At 37.7% G+C, this 21,189-nt stretch overlaps 2 protein-coding genes across 11 annotated transcripts in view; one reads left to right on the plus strand and one right to left on the minus strand.

Annotated features, from left to right (window-relative positions):
- Positions 1-16,231, minus strand: part of ATG2B (autophagy related 2B) — a 52,752-nt gene extending 36,521 nt beyond the window's left edge. For all 6 annotated transcript variants that reach the window (XM_063332789.1, XM_063332786.1, XM_063332791.1 and 3 more), the window contains exons 1-11: positions 15,650-16,231; positions 11,836-11,998; positions 9,823-9,975; positions 8,710-8,812; positions 7,249-7,411; positions 6,594-6,773; positions 4,694-4,790; positions 2,544-2,726; positions 1,731-1,885; positions 891-1,002; positions 472-733 (exon numbers count right to left, since the gene is read on the minus strand). In XM_063332789.1, coding sequence (XP_063188859.1) covers positions 472-733; positions 891-1,002; positions 1,731-1,885; positions 2,544-2,726; positions 4,694-4,790; positions 6,594-6,773; positions 7,249-7,411; positions 8,710-8,812; positions 9,823-9,975; positions 11,836-11,998; positions 15,650-15,811 — 1,733 coding nt within the window. In that variant the 5' untranslated portion in view covers positions 15,812-16,231. The remainder of the gene's footprint in view (positions 1-471; positions 734-890; positions 1,003-1,730; positions 1,886-2,543; positions 2,727-4,693; positions 4,791-6,593; positions 6,774-7,248; positions 7,412-8,709; positions 8,813-9,822; positions 9,976-11,835; positions 11,999-15,649) is intronic.
- On the plus strand, positions 15,609-20,950 carry GSKIP (GSK3B interacting protein). Of its 5 annotated transcripts, none has more exons than XM_063332795.1 (3): positions 15,609-15,763; positions 17,464-17,722; positions 18,343-20,950. In XM_063332795.1, the coding sequence occupies exons 2-3, from the start codon at positions 17,465-17,467 to the stop codon at positions 18,502-18,504; spliced, it is 420 nt and encodes a 139-aa protein (XP_063188865.1). In that variant the 5' UTR covers positions 15,609-15,763; position 17,464; the 3' UTR covers positions 18,505-20,950. The 5 variants fall into 5 exon arrangements, with proteins under 5 accessions (XP_063188865.1, XP_063188866.1, XP_063188862.1 ...); XM_063332796.1 differs by having other exon boundaries at positions 15,610-15,748; XM_063332792.1 differs by lacking the exon at positions 15,609-15,763 and adding an exon at positions 16,099-16,295.
- Positions 20,951-21,189: the final 239 nt, after the last annotated feature.

Below are 21,189 nucleotides of genomic sequence, written 5' to 3' on the forward strand. Positions count from 1 at the left end.
AGTAAAAACTTCTGGGGAAAAAAAAAAATAACTTTACAACTTTGCTCAAACCTACTTTTTATCCCTACTGATATAATATTTTGGACTAAGAAGAACCCCAAGCTCCTTCAAACAGAAATCCCTTTGTTGGAATAACGATGGTCCTGTAAAATACAGCTATTTTTAACAAAATAATTTACTTAATGATTCTTGACTCTCTAGATTTCTGTGGTAGAAACTGTACCAAGGTTAGTTCATCTATTGTTGAAAAAAGATAGGTTGAATTTAATGTTTATGCACTTTTTTTTATTAAAAAAAACAAAACAGTCTTTGAAAACAGATGTCAAAATTCAATGCTATTTTGAAATTAACAAAGAGATCTAATGCAATTCAAATATTGTGACACAGTTCCTATGGAAATAAACTTACTTTATTGAAATTTACTTAAAAGATATTTTTGTTAATTATATTTATTAATAAGCAAAGTTATACCTAAGGTGATCATGAGAACAAGCTTCTGCAAATACTTCTCGGAAGGACAGAAAATCTTCTGTTGAAAACTTAACTGGCTCAATCTTTTCTATTCGGGTAAAGAAATCCCGAGCCATTGGTGTCAATGGGTTAAGGTTCAGTGAACTTTCAGGTGGGGGTAAAGGGTCAATATGAAGTACAGACACTGAGAAAGTTCCAACTGCCAGTCTAAAAAGAAGCTCAGGTCTGGATTCATCCACAGAAACAGATCTGGATGGAATAGCTGAAATACAAAATTAAGTTCACGTAATTTTTCAGCAATAACACATTTATAAAGTCATCTTACTTTTGATTTTCATTTCTTTTTACGAAGTTGCTGCATAACATTTAATTTCCAGAATTATCTAGCGAGCAGAATGCAAAACAACGTTTTTACTTACATGTCCTTCTTAAGGAAGTCTGGTGAACCATGTTGGCTGTAAGTGAAGAACCTCTTGGAGGTTGTAGTTCTTGTTTGTTACGATCAAGAAAATCACCCCAAGTTGGTTGAAGCTAAAACAAAAATATGTATGATCTTAAATTGGACAAATAGATGGTAGACATTAGATCAAGCATAAATAATAAGGTAAAGAAACAAAAAGAAAATACATGCACAAACAATCAATAGCATGCCATCTCATGGCATATTAGTGCTCAACTAAACAATGTAGGTAAGCTTTACTTTGGGCTATGCTTTCTAATTCTATGATCATCTACACCCACATATTTTTAAAGCCCAAGTTGCTCCCTCCATGAGCATATATTCTCCTCTGTCTCTGTAAAAAGCACAATTGTTCTCCACGGCTTTCATTAAGTGAAACGTTAGGCGCATAACAGGTTTGGGAAAGATGCTGATATCAACAGCATAATTATTATGTTGTTTGAGGAATAATGTAATAAAATTTTGTACTTTTTATTGTTATTGTGTGTGTAGTCCATATTAAAAGAAAACCCAGATGGCAAACATGCAGTTATTAGAAAGAAAATAAATCATGAAGTGCCCTATATAAACTTCAAGGCGTTTCAAAACAAATACATTCCATTTCCTGTCTTGGTAGCCAAACAGATGAGAAACTTTCCAATAGTATTCCATTTCTGCTATGGAAATTGTATCAGCTTGAAACACTTTCAATTGTCCTAGAATTTTGCAACAGTTCTTGATATCGCAAAGAATATTTATGCAACAGTTTCAGATAAAAGTGTTAGTTTCAAAAAGATTTTAAATGTAAGTAATACTATACCACTGTAGTGCTCAGTGGAGATCCTGCTGGTGTAGTTGTGTATGTACTGGTTAAAGACAAGTCTAGATCCATAGTTGGAGGGTCTCCAAGAGGTGGAAGGGAGGAAAGGCTGTGAGACATGTCCATTTCGGCCATTGAGAAGAAAACTTCTTCTTCTAATACGAACCATAGATAGTAAAGTGTTATTTTCTAATGAAAAAAAAACACTTTACTTTTAACAGAAATGTATTCTTAAATTCAGAAATCTAACTGCTAGACAGAATAACCAGCTACATGTATTATTTACAGAAGTTCCAAGTTCTCTTGACACTGAGGCTAGTACTATCTGTGGACAGAGACTATTTAAAAAAAAGCAAAAAACCTAATAAATACTAAAGCAGCTAAGTGTTCCATTTTCGTATTCAAGTTGACGTGATTTCTGTCTTTGACAAATCAAAGTTCATACTTTCACATTAAAATAATCAGCAAAAAAATATTCAAATCAAAACATAAATACCAGGGCAATGCAACTTTTATTCTATATTTAATTCCCTTAACCACACATTTGTAAAGATGTTACACTGTATGTGTATTTACTCTGTTGCACAGTAACATACAGATTACTGAACAGTCTTAATGAAACACTGAATCAAGTCTAGTCTGATACCTAAACTAGGTGTTAATTTTTTATTCAATGGTACAATTAATAGCATACAATTATTCTACATCAAAGTTCTTTTGATACTTAAATTAGTAAATTCAAAAGATGAACAGTCAGTTTATATAATCTTAACAACAGATTATTTGCTATGCTGTATCATCTTTTATACTTGCCACGACTAGAAGGCGTTCTGGCACTCTCTGTCTCATAGAAGCTTTGTTCAGATGATGCTCCTGCAGATAAAGACTCTTTTCTTAAATAACGTTTCAGCTCCATCTGAATCCGATACTCATCTTCCTGTTGCATAGGCCGGTTTTTCCTATCTTTATTTGACAATTCTAGCCTGCTTAGGCTCTCTGAATTCAAAAAAAGGACAGAAAACTCACTGTAATTTCCTTACCAGTATCCCAGAGAAAATTCAAAAATTATTCTGAAAATTAACGAATTGTTGTTGTTGTGTATATATGTATATATATAAATGCATCTGTGTATACGTATACACATATCTGTTGTATATCAGATATCTATATATATGCTTTTTGTTGTTTTGGAAATTTTACTTGTCCGAAACAGATTACTCTCTCCTGGCATTCATTAATTTCAAGTCTGAAGAAAATATTTTAGCGTCATATATGCAAATGTGTTCACATATAATATCAGCATATATTTCTCTTTTCACTCAGCTTTAGGGACTAAGGACACAATCTCTTAAAGGTTTCACTATTAAGGAAATATTAAAATTCCAGGTTTGAAGATGAAACATACGGGAAACTACGTGTAATGCTTTTCCAGTTATCCACAAACAATGAACAAGTCATTTGCTGATGACACCAAACTGGGAGGGGTGGCTGACACACCAGAAGGCTGTGCTGCCATACAGCGAGCCCTGGACAGGCTGGAGACTTGGGCGGAGAGGAACCTAATGAAGTTCAACAAGGGCAAGTGTAGAGTCCTGCACCTTGGGAGGAATAACCCCACGCACCGGTACAGGTTAGGGGACGACCTGCTGGAAAGCAGCTCTGCAGAGAGCGACCTGGGAGACCTGGTGGACAACAAGCTGACCATGAGCCAGCAACGCGCCAATGATATCCTGATATCCAATGATATCCAAAGGCCAATGATATCCTGCAGTGCATTAAAAAGAGAGTGGCCAGCAGTTCAAGTGAGGTCATCCTCCCACTATACTCTGCCCTGGTGAGGCCACATCTGGAGTACTGCGTCCAATTCTGGGCCTCCAGTTCAAGAAAGACAAGGAACTGCTGGAGAGACTCCAGCGGAGAGCTACAAAGATGATCAAGGGACTGGAGCACCTCTCCGATAAGGAAAGGCCGAGAGACCTGGGGCTGTTCAGCATGGAGAAGAGAAGACTGAGAGGGGATCTCATCAATGCTTATAAGTATCTAAAGGGTGGGTGTCAGGAGAATGGGGATAGACTCTCTTCAGTGGTGCCCTGTGACAGGACAAGGGGCAACACAGGAAAATCCATCTCAACATGAGGAAAAACTTCTTTAATTTGAGGGTGCCAAAGCACGGGAACAGGCTGCCCAGAGAGGGTGTGGAGTCTCCTTCTCTGGAAATATTCAAAACCCGCCTTGATGCGTTCCTGTGCAACGTGCTCTAGATGACTCTGCTCTGGCAGGGCAGGTTGGGCTAGGTGATCTCCAGAGGTCCCTTCCAACCCCTACCATTCTGTGAAGTCCAGTACAGTAAATATATCAATATCATTACAGGAACATCAAGCATGGGACATGACAAATCTTTTCAAAAAGAAGATTAACTACCTATCCTAATAATAAGTGTTGTTACATGAGGTAGATGGTGGGAGGGAAAAAACAAAAACACCCTCACCCTGCTACTGCAGTAGTCTAAACACTGCTATTCATTACTTAGCAAATATGGACAAACGAACTCAATTAATGTCTGTTCTATGTTTTCTGTGCTTGTCACTAAAGCACAGGACAGAGAAGGAACCCAACTGCTAAGTCCCTCTCGTGAAACAGAAGCTACAAGAACCACAATTGTTCTGGACTCCTGATTTTTTTCCATCTACCATTTCCCCATCTCTTGTCCTCATACATAGTCACTTGCCCAGCCTTATTTGTTACCTAGATTTTTATTACCAGCATGTACAATTTGCAACTGAAGCCAGTAAATTGATCATAGTCCTACTCAAAGCAGCTACAAAACATTTTGCTAACATCAGACAGAAATTAATAATCTATCACCACAATTTTTTTTTCCACTGAGGAAACTTGTTTATCTTGCAAATTTCATTTTTCATCAACCATAATACACATTTAACATCTATAGAATGTTCACTTGCCTGGTCCAGCAATAGCTGCTACCATGTCCAATAAAAGGTGCACCTGCCTTGGTGACAGAAATAGATGTATGGAGTCTATTTGTCCATCTACATCCAACTAAAAAAAAAAAAAGGAAAAAAAAAACATTTCAAGAACACTTTCTTTAAATTTTTCTTTAAAAGTCTTGCATCAACTATTTTGACAATAGATTTTGATGCTGTAGAAGATACAGCCATTCCAGCAGTATCTTTATCTTCTACACAACAGCAGCTAGAAATTTAATTGCATATTGCTTCCAGTCTGTAGCTTGTCAGGATAAATGCAGGTGTGCCGCTGACAATTTATTAGCTTAATATACATACACAATCACCTAACAGAAAAATTCAAGAATACCATTAACCTCTTAGTTATTTTGCTTCTTTAGTAATTCCAGAAGTAATCAACAACATAAAGTTAGTACTATGTACTACTTATAAAATACTTCAGTCAGCACCTTCTGAAGTAGACGTTAAAAACTGTAAAGGTTCTCTTCAGAACTTCTCTTCAGTGTACAGCTGAATAAATTCAGATACTTTCCTCACAAAGAGTGGGACGTTTATAGAAGTCTAATTGGTTTGATATATATACAACACAGCAAGTCACCTATCTTTTGAGAGCAGCTCAAGCTAAATCTATCCAAAGGATATAGATTTCTTTTTCAATTCTAGAATCCTGTACTCACAGATATTGGTCCATTCATGATATTACTCATTGTATTGGGTGTAGGTGGCAAGGTGTCAGCAGCAGGGTATGCTGCAGAGGCAGCCTCTGTGCTAAGAGGTGATGCTGGGCAGAGCTGGGCAAGCACAACTTGCAGAGACCACTGCTCTGCCTTCTATTATATTCAACTTCTCCTATAAAACAAAAATTACTCTCAACTATGCCCTTGACTTTTTGCTTCTGGCTACCTTAAAATACCTCTAATGATATAAAAGTAGAAAATTTTTGATCTTCAAAAATTAAAGGTGTTAACTGCATTAACTATTCATACTTTTAAAATAGCCAGCATTTTTCTATTTCACACCAAGCAAAACATTTTATTTCACTTTTGAAGGACTTTTATTAACTGAATAACTGAGAAAAGTTATGAAGACTGACTAGAAATTGCTGGACATAAGAAAATTTTCTACTGTAATAGAAACTTTCTGCAAAATATAGCAGACTATACAAGACAGGTCAGTAGCCAATTTTAAAATGGGAGACAAGGAATATATTTACACGACTTTACTTACATACTCACACTTTTTTTAAAGAAAACAGGGGTTTATTTTCAACTGCTTTGCTTCCTGTATCTTTATGTAAAAGTCAAATAAAATACTATTTTAACTACTAGCATTTAAATATGGCATTATTATTTGATTTACTATAGATTTTAATATAAAAATTCAGAAGTAGTAGTTCATGTTAGTTTTATAGTGCTGCAATGCTGCAACCTAATTAATCATTTAAGGTTTACTTGTAAGTGTTGAAGTAAATTATACCCTTTTAAAACCAAAGTCATTTTAATCAACCAGTTAAACATTCCACACATACGTAGGCAAAGTCAGTCATAGTGCTGCAAGAAAAAAGAATAAATGAATAGCAGCAGGAGTTTCATGAAAACAAACAGCTTTCTCAGGAGTTACACCAATACAAAAATTCAGTCTCTCTAACATACAGGAATTCTCCTTGAACAGATTTCAGTGTGCCATTGACTTGTTGTCTGGCCACTATAAAGATATCTTGTTAGACATATATATCAGTTTTGAATGCAGAAAATCTAAAACAAATCTAACGAGATTCTGTCCCCTTGAGAATCTCACCATTTTTTGTATGCAGTAGAAAAAAATTAAATCCTATGTAACTATTAATTTAGTTAAAGACCAGGAAAGCATGACTAACCTTAGCTCCAGGAAGTACTTCATTTTGCTTTAATGTTAGGCTCAACTCCATTCTACCAATCAGCTTACTGATCTGTACAGGGTCAGAAGGAGTAATTTCTGGCAAGTTTCTTGTTAATTGCGGATGTGGCTCATAAATGATTTTTGGATTCCAGCTAGGTGAAAGCTTTGGTTCAGTTGCCTTAAAATGTGACAGAGAAAGGAATAAGAATGTATCCCATTTCTTACAAAAAAAAAATCCCCAAACCCAAGCATTTTATATAAGCTTATCACAAGAATAACCATTTCATACAAATATAAATTTGACAGTAGCATTAAAACATGCACTGGTAACTGTTAAAGAAATAAGGCATGTAAAATGGGAAACATTAAGCCTTTGCAAAAAAGTGAAGCATACTTCCACAGAATAGTGAATTATAGAGGACTTTACACATTAAAGTTGCAAACAGATTCCAGTACAATACATCCTAAATTTTTCTCAGTCCTAAAGTCTCTGTTTTCTCACTCTCCTCAGATCAACAGGGAGTGATTGTGAAACTTATCGAACACAGATTCAAGTAAAATTTCAACTCCTATATCCTTCAGAATGAATCTAATATACAAGTGTAATGATATATCCTATCCTACATCGATTTATATAATGTATTTAATTTTACCAGCTGTGTAGCTGAACACACTGGGGAGGACTTTGCTGATGCAGGAAACTCATCCCAGAAGAAGGAGACACCTGAGAGCTGCAGTAACTTGTGAGCAAAAGCTGTGGGCTGATGTACATTTATTCCAGAGCACTCATCTGCAGTTTCATCACAGTACATAGTTCTGGGAGACAAAAGCAAGGAAATAAAGATGGTAGGTGCGTGCAAATTGCTACTTTTATTGTGCCATTTAGCCTCTCAGTTTGTACACGTTCTGTCTCTTCATACTATTTACAATGCCATTGACTGTCCTGAAAGGAGAAACCACCACTCTCTGGGAATGGGTCAAAATCTTAAGTTTTCTACAGGACACCACAGGACAATTGTGACATTCTTCCAGTGTGAATATATCCAAGGTATTATCCCCATACTTATGTCTCATCTGACCACAAAGTGGAGTCTGCCCAACGCTTCTATACATACATTTCCATTAGGACACAGACAGTTCTTGCTTCAGAATCTGATTTTTTTTTTTTTTTTAAATCTGCAATCTAATACTTCTCTGTTGTCTAAAAGTACTACTTGGAAGTAACATTTGTGTCAGAATGAAAGTTGCAAATTGAGAGAATAGGCTCCAATCTCGCAAAATTTCTGTGAAGTTAAATTTCTTACATTATAATACTGAGAGACAGCATAAACAGTAAACTCTTAAAAAGACACAAGTCTCCACATAATAGTCCTTACAGTGGAAAAATACACCTACCTTTCCATAAATAAAATGTATCAAACATCAAAACAACATTCTATTTAACAATTTGTTTCAATCTAGTTTTTAAAGTACAGAAAAGGAGGTTTGTTCTAGGAAAAATAATTACAGTTTTACTGACATCTCTCCCAAATTGAACATAACAACCTGAAGTTTATAAATGTTTAAAACCAAATATATTTCATTAGCATTTCTCAGAAATAATCAGTTTTACCTGGTAATGATTTTAATACTTTGCAAGAAAGTATGATTACACTATCTCATAGGTCAAAAAAAAAAATACTTTTAGGACACATACAGTATTCTAGATCAAAGTAATTAAAGAATACCCGTGGCCTCTTCTGAAAGCTCACAGAGGACCTAAAATCTTCCAGTTTAATTTTTTTTCAGGACTGTATCTTTCTTTCTGGAAATATTTAAAGTGTCGGCCTAATCTGCCAATAATATCCCTTGACTGTTGAACATCTGAGAAACGGTATTCATGCATTGTGGAAGTGGTCATTAACTTATCTTTGGAAAACGCAGAACTCTTCTAATTTGATGGTTAAATATCTTTAGCTTAAGCATTTTAAGTGGAAGTTGAGTGGAGAAAATGCTCACTGGCATTATAAAAGAGGTGCTCAAGAGCTAGTGTCTAACTGTATACTAAGAATGTACAGGAAATGGCAAAAAGTGCCTTAGGAAATACAGATTTTTAAAAAAAAAAATCTCTTTACCTTTCGATTCTGATTTCAAGTGCAGTTCCACTTTTAGAGTTTTCCGGCACATGTTCTATTCGCAAAACAGTATCTAAAAAGGTAACTTTCACTCTTCTTAGAACTTAAACGAGAAAATAAAGAGATACCATGCAAACATTCAAGTCAAGTTACTCAACAATGACTTTTACAACCAATTTAAAACAGTCTTTCATTTTATTTAAGTTCTCAAAATTTATTTCAGCGGAACTAAATAATGTAACATTGAGTTTAATAATGTAACAAGACAACAAGTGACAACGTAAACTCTTATTATACGCCTAATATGTACATTCATACCATGCAATGGATCTCTACTGCATAAATATTTGAGCAAGTGACAGCTCAAATCAAGTTGTTCTATGGCTCAGCATGGGATGGTCCTCAAAGAAAATACCTCCTTCATTGTGCACCATGTTTGAACTCCTAGATGTTGGTATAGCACCATGCTACTTTGGTTGAATGCTTCCATTTCTAAATCTGATTTTAAACATTTCCCTTAGTTCACATATTTCACCATTAGGTTCTCTACCACATAACGTAGTCATAAGCCCTTAGTTTCTTCTACTTAAAAAACAAAAAAAAAAAATCACCAACAACAAAATCTAGAGTTTCTAAAGTATTTCTAACAACATGGTGTGATTATTGAGATACACACATCGTAACAGGTCAGTTTTGTGAAAAATAGCTGAAAAAACATTCTCTGTTTCTGCCTCAACAGCATAACCACTAACAATCTAAGTTTGTGTGATGAACTAAATTAGCACCTCCAAAACCAAGGCATCTCACCAATTACTCAAGCACAGATTTAGCTGGATTTGTTCTGGTGCAAACAAACACCAACTTGCCTTGAAGTAGGGTTCATTTTGTCCTCTGAGGAAAGCATACACGTATTTTAGTAAGCTAATGGCCTTTTTTTCACTCTTCAAAGAGAGGATCATTTGTCCTGCTTTCCCGTTTAAATCTTACGGGTAATACAGTTGAAAATTTGCGAGACAAGTTATGGCAAATGAGATGCCATTTTGCAAAACTGAGACACAACATAAGCTGATTTAATCTCAGATGTTCGTTCAGATCTCAATAATTAATTCATACCTGTTTCAATAGTTTCTGCAAATTTCTCAAGTCCTTCAAAAGGCTGGGACCCTTCTCCTTGTTCATCTGTCAATTTTTGGCTAAGACACTCTTTTGCAAGCTGCATACTACTGGTCATAAAACTTGACCAATACATTGGCTCAGACCCAGATGCTGTGGAGTAAGAGAAGTATTAATAAATTTGACTCTGTACATTTTGAAACAATAAAGACAAAATGAAATAATACATTTGGCACATCCAGAAAAGAATTTCAACAGCTTAGTAACAAGCTATACTTCAAAACAAATTTAGTAATAATCTCTCTTTATACACTTTACTACTTTAAATTATTTAGATTGCATTGGTAGGATTCTGATATTTGAAAACTCAATATAAATAGGATGAAACCAGGATTTAGTGTAACCAATCTTCAGCAGTAGTTTAAGTGACTAAATGACTTGAGTACTTTATTATATTGATATGATTTTGCAGGCATAATCATCAAAATGAAATCAAGGAAATAACTCTTTTTCTATGAATTATTTTAAGGTTTCTTATTCCATCTGAAACATATCCTAGTGGGGAAAGACTAAACAAGGTTTAAGATTTTATCTTTGCATATTAGAACAGGTTTTAAGTGCCTAACACAGACCTGACATAAGTAGAACAGAGTAAAATCTGAAAGCACAGCACATGTTAAACTGAACAACTTTTTTAGCAGCCAGATTAACTTAATTGGCAGTGCATTCCTATCAGCTAACACCAAGCCCATTGCAAGCAAATGGTGTAAAACTAGATTAGAGAAGTTAATCAAATTCAACTACAACACTCTAGTATAGGCAAACAAAAGTAAAACTAGCAGAAACACAAACATGTTAAACAGGCAAAACATTCCAGTTTAGCATCCAGGTCTGGAAACACCCATGTGACTATAAAAGTTTGACAAAACCAGCATTGTGGGGTTTTTGTACTGTATTATAAAGCTCTGTGCATCAAAGAGAATTAAATGGATGCAAGTGAATAAATAAAGCTGCCTCCTAATACTGCCATTCTTTCAAAGCAATAATCTTACATCAGAAAGTAAGATATCTCAAAATTTAGTACCAGTTAAACAAATAAGAATGAAATGCAGAGTATTCATAAGCAAGTTACTTAAGGTAACTTGCAAAGGATGGAAAATAGGGCTTATGCATTTTTTTTTCTTCTTCATGATGTATTTAAAGAAATATTTTCTTCCATCTTCTCTAAACGATAAAAGGGAAAACAAATTAAAAATCTTTAGGCATCTATTCAAAATTTTCCACATGCTGAAAAACGCACTAAGTGTCCCACTCACTCTATAGAAACACATCTTAACAGAATTCATGAAGGTTTGATAGTTGGCAAAAATTTATCACCAGGACAGTCTAAACTAGACCAGCTCAATTCATATGAATACAGACAAGCCAGAAGAGCTCAATCCTCTCAGCATTATAATCAAAGGTAGTTTTTAGAGCACTTAAAATTCATTATTTCAGACTGCAATACGAATTAAAATGTATTAGTCATTCTCTAAACATATAAGAAGATGCGTCCTTTATCCTAAAGTTGCCGAAGAAAGGCAGAACCTCAGCGTAACCCCCCCTCATAGCCTTACACTATTGTGTTATCCTACTACTACCTAACAGCCCGCTGCTATTGCTGACTAACAGCACTTGCCATACAACACCCAAAAATCCCCGCTAACAAACTCCCTTCCACACAGTACTACTTTTATTTAAATAGGTCTGAAACAGTTTGGGAGAAGAGATACAACAGTAGCAACATTATATACATTTTAAGCTATTTAACAGAACAACAACCAATTGAGAAACACTTGACAACCAACGGAAAAACAGCTGACAGTTTATTTTTTTATTAAATTCTCTATCATAAATGCATGCCAATTAAATGGCACTTTAAATAAGGCTACGAACTGACTAAAGCAAGTGTAGCCTTTTGCCTCCGAAAAACTGTAAAGAATCTCCTTTTTGAAAATTAAAAAATAAGCCTACCAAGCCTTGGTCTTGGCCTGAAGACCATCTCTAATCCTTTTATTTCTAATGCACAGTTATCCTGTAGCAATGACCCCCATGGAACAGATAAAGAAATTGACTGGATAAATCCATCTGTGACTTCCAGAGGTGCGTCTGCAGACTCCAGGATCTCATTAAGACACTAGAAGAACAGAATAAAATAAAAATAATAATAATTTAAAAGATAAATCCATAACTTTGCATATAACAAATAAAACAAATTTTAGGCTGTCAGAAAATTAATTATACTCAGAAAGACAATAAACTGGCCACTTTCAAGTATTCTGATTCCATCATAATTTGTTTCACAAAATTACTCAGATTTCTCTGTGGTAGCTGTATTTTTGCACTATACCCAAAAAAACCTGCTATCTTACTGTTATAAGTACTACAGTACTGACTGCTTAAGTTAATCTATTCTTTCTGTGGCAATACTTGAAGGAAGGTGAAAGCAGGTTGACAGTAAAAACCCAAAAAGTACCTGGTTTCTGTGGCAAGAGTAATTACACTAGCGTGTAATTTCAATATAATGTTCATTTTACATTTCTCTGTGACACTGGAAAAACAGAACCAAATAAGCATCTCTTGCTGTATAATATAGTTCCTATTTCTAAATCATATTTTAATGTGTTCAGCACTAATTTAAAAATCTAAGATCAGCGGACAGACCAATTTTCTATAGAAACCATTTAGTTAATCCAGTCCTTTATGGAGACATTATAAACAAAACTACAATTAAGTTGCCCTCAGTATCATACAGGGTAAGCGAAATTGATCAGAAAAACAGTGCATCAGGTCTGAAGTAGTAGTTTAGGATTTTCAAGTTTTCCACAATCCTCAGAAAAGACTCACTTGTTGCACTATGTAGCTTTCGTTACATCCGTACAAAGGAAACATATTCTTCACATTTGTAATTTAAAAAAATACAAATCCCTGTTGTGTCCTGACTGAAAAACTTAGTTAAAACTGAAATTATTGAACAAGAACTATCTAGGTTGCTTTAATAAAATAAATTAAAAAATAATAATCTAAGTCATGTGCCAAATTCAGTGAGTGCAACTTTCTAACGTAAACAAGACCTTACTAAAGACTGTGGTTGTAATATTGGGACACAATTTTCAACAGGCAAAAAAACTGTGGTTTTGACATTCCTGTGTTGAACAGGACCACTGATTTTCCCCGAGAAAAATGCATAAATTCAACATAAAAAAAAAATTTTAAATAAGGATTTTAAAATTTGCATTCCATCTTAATTATATTTAAAATGTTGTTCTAATTATATAGAATAATTTAAAAATAAAATTGAACAAAACAGGTCTTCAAAAAATGGTATTTTTCATTGTTATGTCTCCAGGTGCAACATTCCCATCATGTTAACTTGTTGCTCTGCTTATTCTCTTAACTTTGCTTTTAGAATTTTGTTTGCTTGCTTTTCTAGTTTCTGTTCCAAAGTCCACTCAAGCAGCAGAAAAACATACCAACTTTAAAGAAACAGAACCTGAAACAGTTCTATCAGGAAATTATTTAAGAATCAAAAAATCGGCTAAGATTCAGTGACATTAAAACTTATTTTGAACTAAATATAAGAATTACAGATGCGGTAATAGCATAAGATAAGGCAAAATTAATTATTTGGCATGAAAACTGTATTTGAAAATATCACAGATCTATTTAAATTACTTGAACCTTTACCAAATAATTTGCTATAGCAGGAAGCAAGCTAGTTACCCTATTTTGAACAACTCTGACTCAAATGACCTTTAGCTACCCATGTACATGGCAATAAAAATGAGTGTGTTTTAGTACATTCCTTATTATTTTGAAATATAATTTTACTATCTAAAAGCAAAAAAATAAAAAATGAAAGTATTCTCATAGCTAAATTACTTCATAAACAAGCCAGTTATTCCTAGAAAGCAGCAATTAGATCATTCCAAATGAAACTTTAAAACTGAAGAACAGTCTTCACATCAGGACTTGTTCCCATGTTATTGACTGAATGTCTCCAGCTGGAAATCACAGTAATGCTAGTAGTGGAAGTACTATTCAATGGATATTAAAATTCAACCACAAACATCATGGGTTACATTTTGATTTTTCTAAACAGCCCACGTCCCAAGAGGCAAAGGTGTTACACTAACAGCCCCAGGTATTCCTACATATCTCTATAATCTATAAACACACACAGCATTGACTAAAATATCTACAATGTTAAGATGAACAGAACTATCCAAAAAATGGTAAGATAAATGTAAAACTACAGCCATCCTGGTGATTCACAGAGAACAAGCTTACAATGACTAGGGGGAAAAAAAAAAAAAAGCTGTAGTACTTCCGCAACATCTGTTTTTGCAATCTGTCATACATGAGAGTCACGTGCAGAGAACCTCAAACATGTCATTGTTTACATGCCAAAAAGAAAAATGCTGATCTACAAATGGGGAAGATAACCCAAGCACTATTGTATATATATTTAATCACTGTGTATACATAATTAACTGTTCATTTAGTACTGGTCCATAACTGCTTGCTGTTTCAAAGTATTTACATTTTAAATAGTCACTTTGACTAGTGAAGAGTGCTGTGATACCCACTAGAGGGCATAATAATTCAATTAAAGCGAGACAGCTTCACCGCCTGACACAGAAAACAAGCTGCAGACACAGCCAGAAAAGAAAACAAACAAGCAAATAACAAAAAAAACCCCACAATAAAACACTGCTAATATTGTGCATTTCTGCAAACATCTGTCTCCTGCCACTTTCAAACATATTTTCACACAAACAACTGGAAAAGCGTTACTTGAAAACATCATATATTCACAAGTACTTTAAAACGTGCCCAGCATGGCCTCATAGCAGAACACAGTATAGTAAAAATGCATTTTGAAAGCACTTTGTAAAGCAATAAGCCTGTGTACCTAGTTCATCACCTGTGCCACCCTCAAAGTCTGACGCACAGCAGTGCTTAAGGCTCCTCATGACAGTCACTTGACTGGCAGGTAGAATTCAGTAACGTCGGTAATTAAACCAAGAAAATTTACGAAATATTACAAACACGGGCACAGGCCTTTGGATGACTACAGTAGGCTGGAAGTATGCATACGTGTGTGTGTATAGACACATACACAGGAATATGTATATATATATATATAAAAACATTTATGCCAGGACTGGAAAAAAGCTTTAGTTGGTTGAGAGTGTGACAGCCCACCTGTTAGGCAAACTCCAGCTAGAAAGAGCTTTCCATTTGTCAACAAGTACTTTCACCACTGCAAGACTAGGGGACAATTTTTAGAGATCTACCTGGACTAAGCTCAGCAGAACACTGTCAAGAACCAAGACACCTCCAAGTTGAAGACAAAGCATAGACGGAACAGGGATTACTTTTTACGTTTTTATCATCTACGGTAGTAGTCAGTAAACGTGCTCCTCAGTAGCTACTAGTAGCTACTCAGTAGCTATTATTTCTAGTAGTCTGGGCTATGCTAGCTCCGTCTGCCTGAAATACCAGCAGCTATGGCCTTCTTTTAGTTTTTGTTTTCTTCTCATAAGTAAAAATAACGACACCAAGGTGTGACTAGAAAAACATATCCATACCAAATACCCAGATTTTTTTTTTTTTTAAGTGCTAGCATATCAGAGAAGAGCTCCTTGGATGAAATGCTAATCACGGGTGTAACTTTTTACACAAAGGAGGCCGGGTACTGAGAACAAAGTGGGCGGCAGCCGGGGGCCGGGAACCAGCTGGTCCCTCAGACGAGCCGAGGGGGTGAAGCGCCGGCGTCTCTTACCCACTTATCCAGCGGGACCTGCGTCAGGGAGCCGGTGCCCTGGTAGAGATCCAGGCTGAGCTGCTCCAGGCTGAGCTTCTCCTGCAAGAAGTGGCCCAGGTACCTCTGCAGCAGGTACCTGCAGGCCCTCTTCTTGATGGACTCCGAGAAAGGCCACGGCATGGCGGCTGCGCGCCGGGGGCCGCGGGGCCAGTCGGCGGGACGGGGCCGGGGCCGGCCCCTCCGGCGGGCGGAGAGAGGGAGGCGAGCGGCAGCCGCCGGGCCCAGCCTCGCCCCTCAGCGCGGGCTCCCCGCCGCCCCTCACACCGCCGGCGGGGCGGCACTGCCTCCCCTCAGGGCGAAGAGGCGCGGACAGGTAGCTCCATCCTCACTCGGACACCGCCGCCATCTTCTCGGCGGCCCGCGAGCGCGGAGGGGGCCGCCGCAAAGCCGCGCTGCGCAGGGGCGGGGAGCGGAAGAAGGGGCCGGCGGGCGGACCCCGCCGCCTCAGCTCTCTACGGCCGGCGAGGACGGCCAGGCCGATGCGGGCTGTTTGTCTCCTTCCCCCCCCTTCCCCGCCCGCCGAACGCCGTCACCGGCACCGTGACGTCCGCGCGGAAGTGGCGTCGCCGGGCGGAGGAGGCGGGGGCGGAAGCGGCGGCAGGAGGCGGGTGAGGGGGCGGTGTCGCGCTGGAGGGGCCTCGGCGGCCGGGCGGGTGCCGGTGGGGTGAGGGGGGGAACGGGACGCCGCCTCTCTAGCGAACGGTGCCGGGGGAAGCACCAGCGGGGCGGAGCGGCAGGTGGCGGCCTGCCCGGAGCCGTTTGGGGTCGGGCGGCGGGGCCCTCGTTCGCCCGCCGGCGGGGCCGGTAGGTGGGCTGCTGCCGGGGCGCGGGGGTGACCGGCGGCTTGTTTTGCCGTGGGTAGAGGGGATGCGCTGCGCTGCGAACGGGAGGCTGCGCAGCCCGGCAGCCAGCTCCCCTTGTCGCCTTCGTTTACCGTGGAATTGGTGTGTAGGCCCGAGGTGGGATTTCGTCAGGAAGGCGTGAATCTCCTGGCGAGAATGTCGCTGCCAGCCCCCCTTCCCGCCCGGCAGCGGCGCTCGGCCACCGCGGCGCTCGGGGCAGCGTCCCAAGGGCTTTCCCGAGGCGGGTTTCCCTGCGGGAGTAGCTGGGGCCCCATGGGGACACCGGTCCCCTCGGAGCCGCTGTGGTGACACTCCCGGAACCCGTCACTTTTTGGTAACGGCTGCTTACAAAGGCCAACAGTGCACGTCTCTGAAATGTATTGACAGTTGTGCATAAAAGCTGAACAAGGGAGTTGTTCTTTAGTAACTGTAAACAAAAAGCTGCTGTTCCTCTATCTTTGTTGATTTCTGATAACCCGTTTAGTTCATGGACTTTTCTAAGTCTTTCCTAAATTCACCAGTTCACCAGATTTTTGTTTTCTACAGCTATTGGTTTCAGTTTTGCCAGGCGTGACTCGTCTTCTTACTGCATTCTGGATCAGCAAAGTGCAGAATTAATTACTGCTGAATCATAACAGAGTCTTATACAACAGAACACGAGTTACTCGCATAAGAAGAAGCAACTTCAGTGACACTGATTCTGCTTCTATGTGCTACTGTAACCTTCCTAAGCAGTTGTTCTCAACATCTTGGTTTTCAGTTCTCTGGACTGTCATTTCATGAGTTATGGGAGTCACTGGGTCTCATATTTTCATTTTTTTGGACAATGTTAAACATGTCTGCTTAAGATACGGCTCTTGTTTTATGGTGTTAATATATATTGAGTGAAGTGGTATTATAAATCTAAAATCAATGTGTTTCCATATGCAGAATGGAGACTGATTGCAATCCTATGGAGTTGCCCAATAACACGGGGTTTGAAGAGGATTCTGATTATGGAGACTTTGAAGGAACAGATGTGAAAGATATGAGACTAGAAGCTGAAGCTGTTGTGAATGATGTTCTGTTTGCTGTCAGCAACATGTTTGTCTCAAAAACCCTTCCCTGTGCAGAGGATGTGGCATATATCAATGTGGAAACCAGGGAAAGGAACAGATACTGCTTGGAGCTCACCGAAGCAGGACTCAGGGTAAACTAATTTTTTAAGCCTCTTGGTTTTGAACAATGATGACATTCAAAAGGTGCCTAGAAAATACTTCAGTGACACCAAAACAGCATACGTATTCCTCTTGTACGTTTATGAAAGCCTGTACTACATGTTTTCTCCTAGAAAGCGGAACATTAACTAGCTACTTCCAACAAAGCAAGAAGGGAAGTAGATGAAAAAAATGACACATTTATTTGAGACACAAAACAATGAAGATTGGAGCGTCAGTTTGTTATAGACATGTCAGTCTCTGGGTTTCTCAGGTACCCAGATAAGTCAGTAATACAGCATGTATACAAACCTTTTTTGCACCATTTACGTGTTTTGTGTAAACATGTAGATGTAAGATCATAAAGGTGAAAGGTCATAATGATATATTTTACTAGCATTCTGAGTTTTGGACAAAAGGTATTTGAAACTGCCTAAATACTGTATTACCACTAAGCCCCATAGCAGAAAGCACAGACTGTGATTTAAATCCAGCATCTTTTGTTCTCACATAACAGTCTCACTGACTGGCAAAGTTAAATGTTGTGATATTCGTTTCCTATTGCAACGTGATCCTAACCACAGGAATTTAATCAGTGGTTTCTTTGTTGCAGGTAGTAGCTTATGATTTTGATCAGACTGATGACAGATTGCAAACGCCATACCATGAAACCGTCTACTCCTTATTGGACTCTCTCAGCCCTGCATACCGAGAGGTGTTTGGAAACGCACTACTACAAAGGCTAGAAGCTTTGAAGAAAGAAAGTCAGTCATGATTTGCCCAGAAGTGAGGAAGGTTTAATGCTAGAAGGGATTCTCAGTATGAGGCACTGAGATCTTTCTTACAAACATCTTTAAGCTTCGTTTCTTGCATTAATATCTAATTCATGCTAGTACTACTCTATAACATTTTGCTACAGTGGATTTGAGTATATCACAATGCTATTAAAAGCCCCTTTGATAAATTGTGAAGTTAAACTTTTTTGTTTTCTTTTTTTGTTGTAGGTGAGCAAGTAAGTGTTGCTTGTTACAACATTCAAAAAATTTTGTCTCTTTTCAAAGTGTTATTATCCAAAACTCTAAAACAATATATAGAGACTGAATGTTTTATATACAAGTAGTAATTCTTTTTGTATGTGCTTACTGATAACTCTCATGTCTGCTTTTTAAAATAGAAGCTATCTGCTCTACCCAATTAATGAAGAATAATTGCGAAAGCTACTGTTCTGCAAAGAACAGAATTTCATCTTGATTTGCTATACATAAATCTGAAAATTCTCAGCTTTGATAACAAGAAAGATGGTTCTTGAACAGTTGAGTATTGTTTATATAGTGACAGTATCTGAGTTAAAAGCACGGCTCAGTATTATTTGATCTGTCCTTGTCTATGGCAAGCAGCAAACTCCAAATAATAAATGCGATGTACTGCTAATATATGAATGTATTGTCTGAATCACAAATGAGTTAAGCACAGAATTAGGATGTAATGGGCTACATTTCCTAAAGATGATGTTAAATATGTTATATTTATGTATATGTATGCTATATTGTAACTATTTGGGAGGCTTGGAAGACATTTTAGCCTGTTTCCTATTCTGAATGTGTGTTTACATGATGTACAGGATATACCCAAGAGTATTTTTGCTTCAGCCTTTACTTTCTATAATACAGTACTTTGGTACTCCTATTTTTCACATTTTCTCCCTCAATTGTACAGCGTCCTCTCCTAATGAATACTAAATAAGCACTATGCCGTTAATTGCATTGTATTGGTTTGAAACCAAAGGCTGTGTGAAATTTGCTAAGACTAATACAAACTCGAATATATAACTTGTATTTTCTACTTAAAAACTGGTACAAATCTCTTTATAAATCTATTGTTCTGCTGTAGCTTTTCAAGTATGTACCGAATGGTAGACTTTTTAAAAATGACAGTTGGTTAGAAATACCAGTACTGTTGAACTAACATTCTGTGACATTCATACTTTTTGTATTCTTGTATTATGCAGTATTTGTGCAGCTTTATTTAAACAATCCTGCCATTATTCTACCATGCTATTGTGACAAGTACATGCAGTAGCTTTTTTTGGAGCCACACTTAGGGATACATCAGTTCTCATGAAGTCACAGATTCCAGTGACTTCAGTAGAGCTATATTGACTTCTGCCTGCTAAGGATTAGTCATTTTAATTGGAGAAGCCTACTAGAGCTTTTGTAATAGCTTTGGGGTAGTGATGTACAACTATGACTGACAAGACAACTGTAGTTCGCACTTCTGTCTTCCAGAGCTTGATTTTGTGATTATCTTATTCTCTTTTTAGGTTGAAACTTCTGATATTAATCCTCTGCCCTAGGGTATGCTTACGTGCTCTAAGATTTGTTCCTAGGCTCTCTATTGCACACAGGTCTGTGGCACATGGTTAGTCCTCTGTGAGGAGAATGTACTTTACCAAATTTATATTTGAATATTTTCCCTTGCAACTAATTTACTTGTTCAATTTCAATGACTAAAGCATTAAATAAAACATGCCCGTGTGTTGTAGGGTATTTTTTTTGGCGGGGGGGAGCTACTGGAAAGAGGGGAGTGAACAATAAAAGAATGCCCACAAAAAATCTGAAATATCAAATAGTTAAGTATTTGAAAACCTTTGGCTGCAAACTTGTATCTGATGAAACTTTGTTGTGATAAAACAAAGCGGGTGCTTGCAAAGAGGGACTAGGAAAGGAAGTTATTAGAAATACAAGTGAAAAAAAATGCCAAAGCAAATGTTATATTGCTAAGATTATTTTTTCATAGACATCTTTAAAATGCTTTGTCATTTTGCGTGCTTATTATAAACCTAAGCTGACACATACTTTCAAAACAGGTGTTTTGTAGGTGTTACCAGAAGAAACTTCTGTTGTTTCTTGTAACGTACAGCAGCATTAACTCAAAAATGTTATCTCGTTCCACTATGTCTGGGTTTATGAGTATGAAGAAAATGCTCTCTAGTCCCTATATTTGGGCGTTGCTGCCTATAGCGAGGGAGCTTCACATTCATAGAATGGTTTGCGTTGGAAGGGACCTTAAAGATCACCTAGAAATGCCTCCTACCAGACCAGGTTGCTCAAAGCCCCGTCCAGCCTGGTCTCGAAGCACTGACAAGGGACAATTTCAGTGGGTCTCCTTCGGCTGTCATTTGTTCTCATTAGCCAGACGCCTGAACAAGCGCTGCTCAGCCTAACGAAGCTGTTAATCTCTGAATTACCTACAAAGCCTCAAAGCCTGCCTGCTATCTGAAAGGATGCCTAATAACCTAATTAAAGCTATTTTTGTCTCAGTAGTGCTACATACATTTTGTCCTGTTTGGCGCCTAGAAGTCAGGAATAAAGCCCCTAATTTGTTGGCTGCCGCTGTCCCTGTTTGTCCTGGGATAAATTAGCTAAATTGATTGCTAGATCATAGATACAGGTTTAATTAG

This window comes from Chroicocephalus ridibundus, chromosome 4 (assembly GCF_963924245.1).
Source record: "Chroicocephalus ridibundus chromosome 4, bChrRid1.1, whole genome shotgun sequence".
NCBI classification, from domain to species: Eukaryota; Metazoa; Chordata; class Aves; order Charadriiformes; family Laridae; genus Chroicocephalus; species Chroicocephalus ridibundus.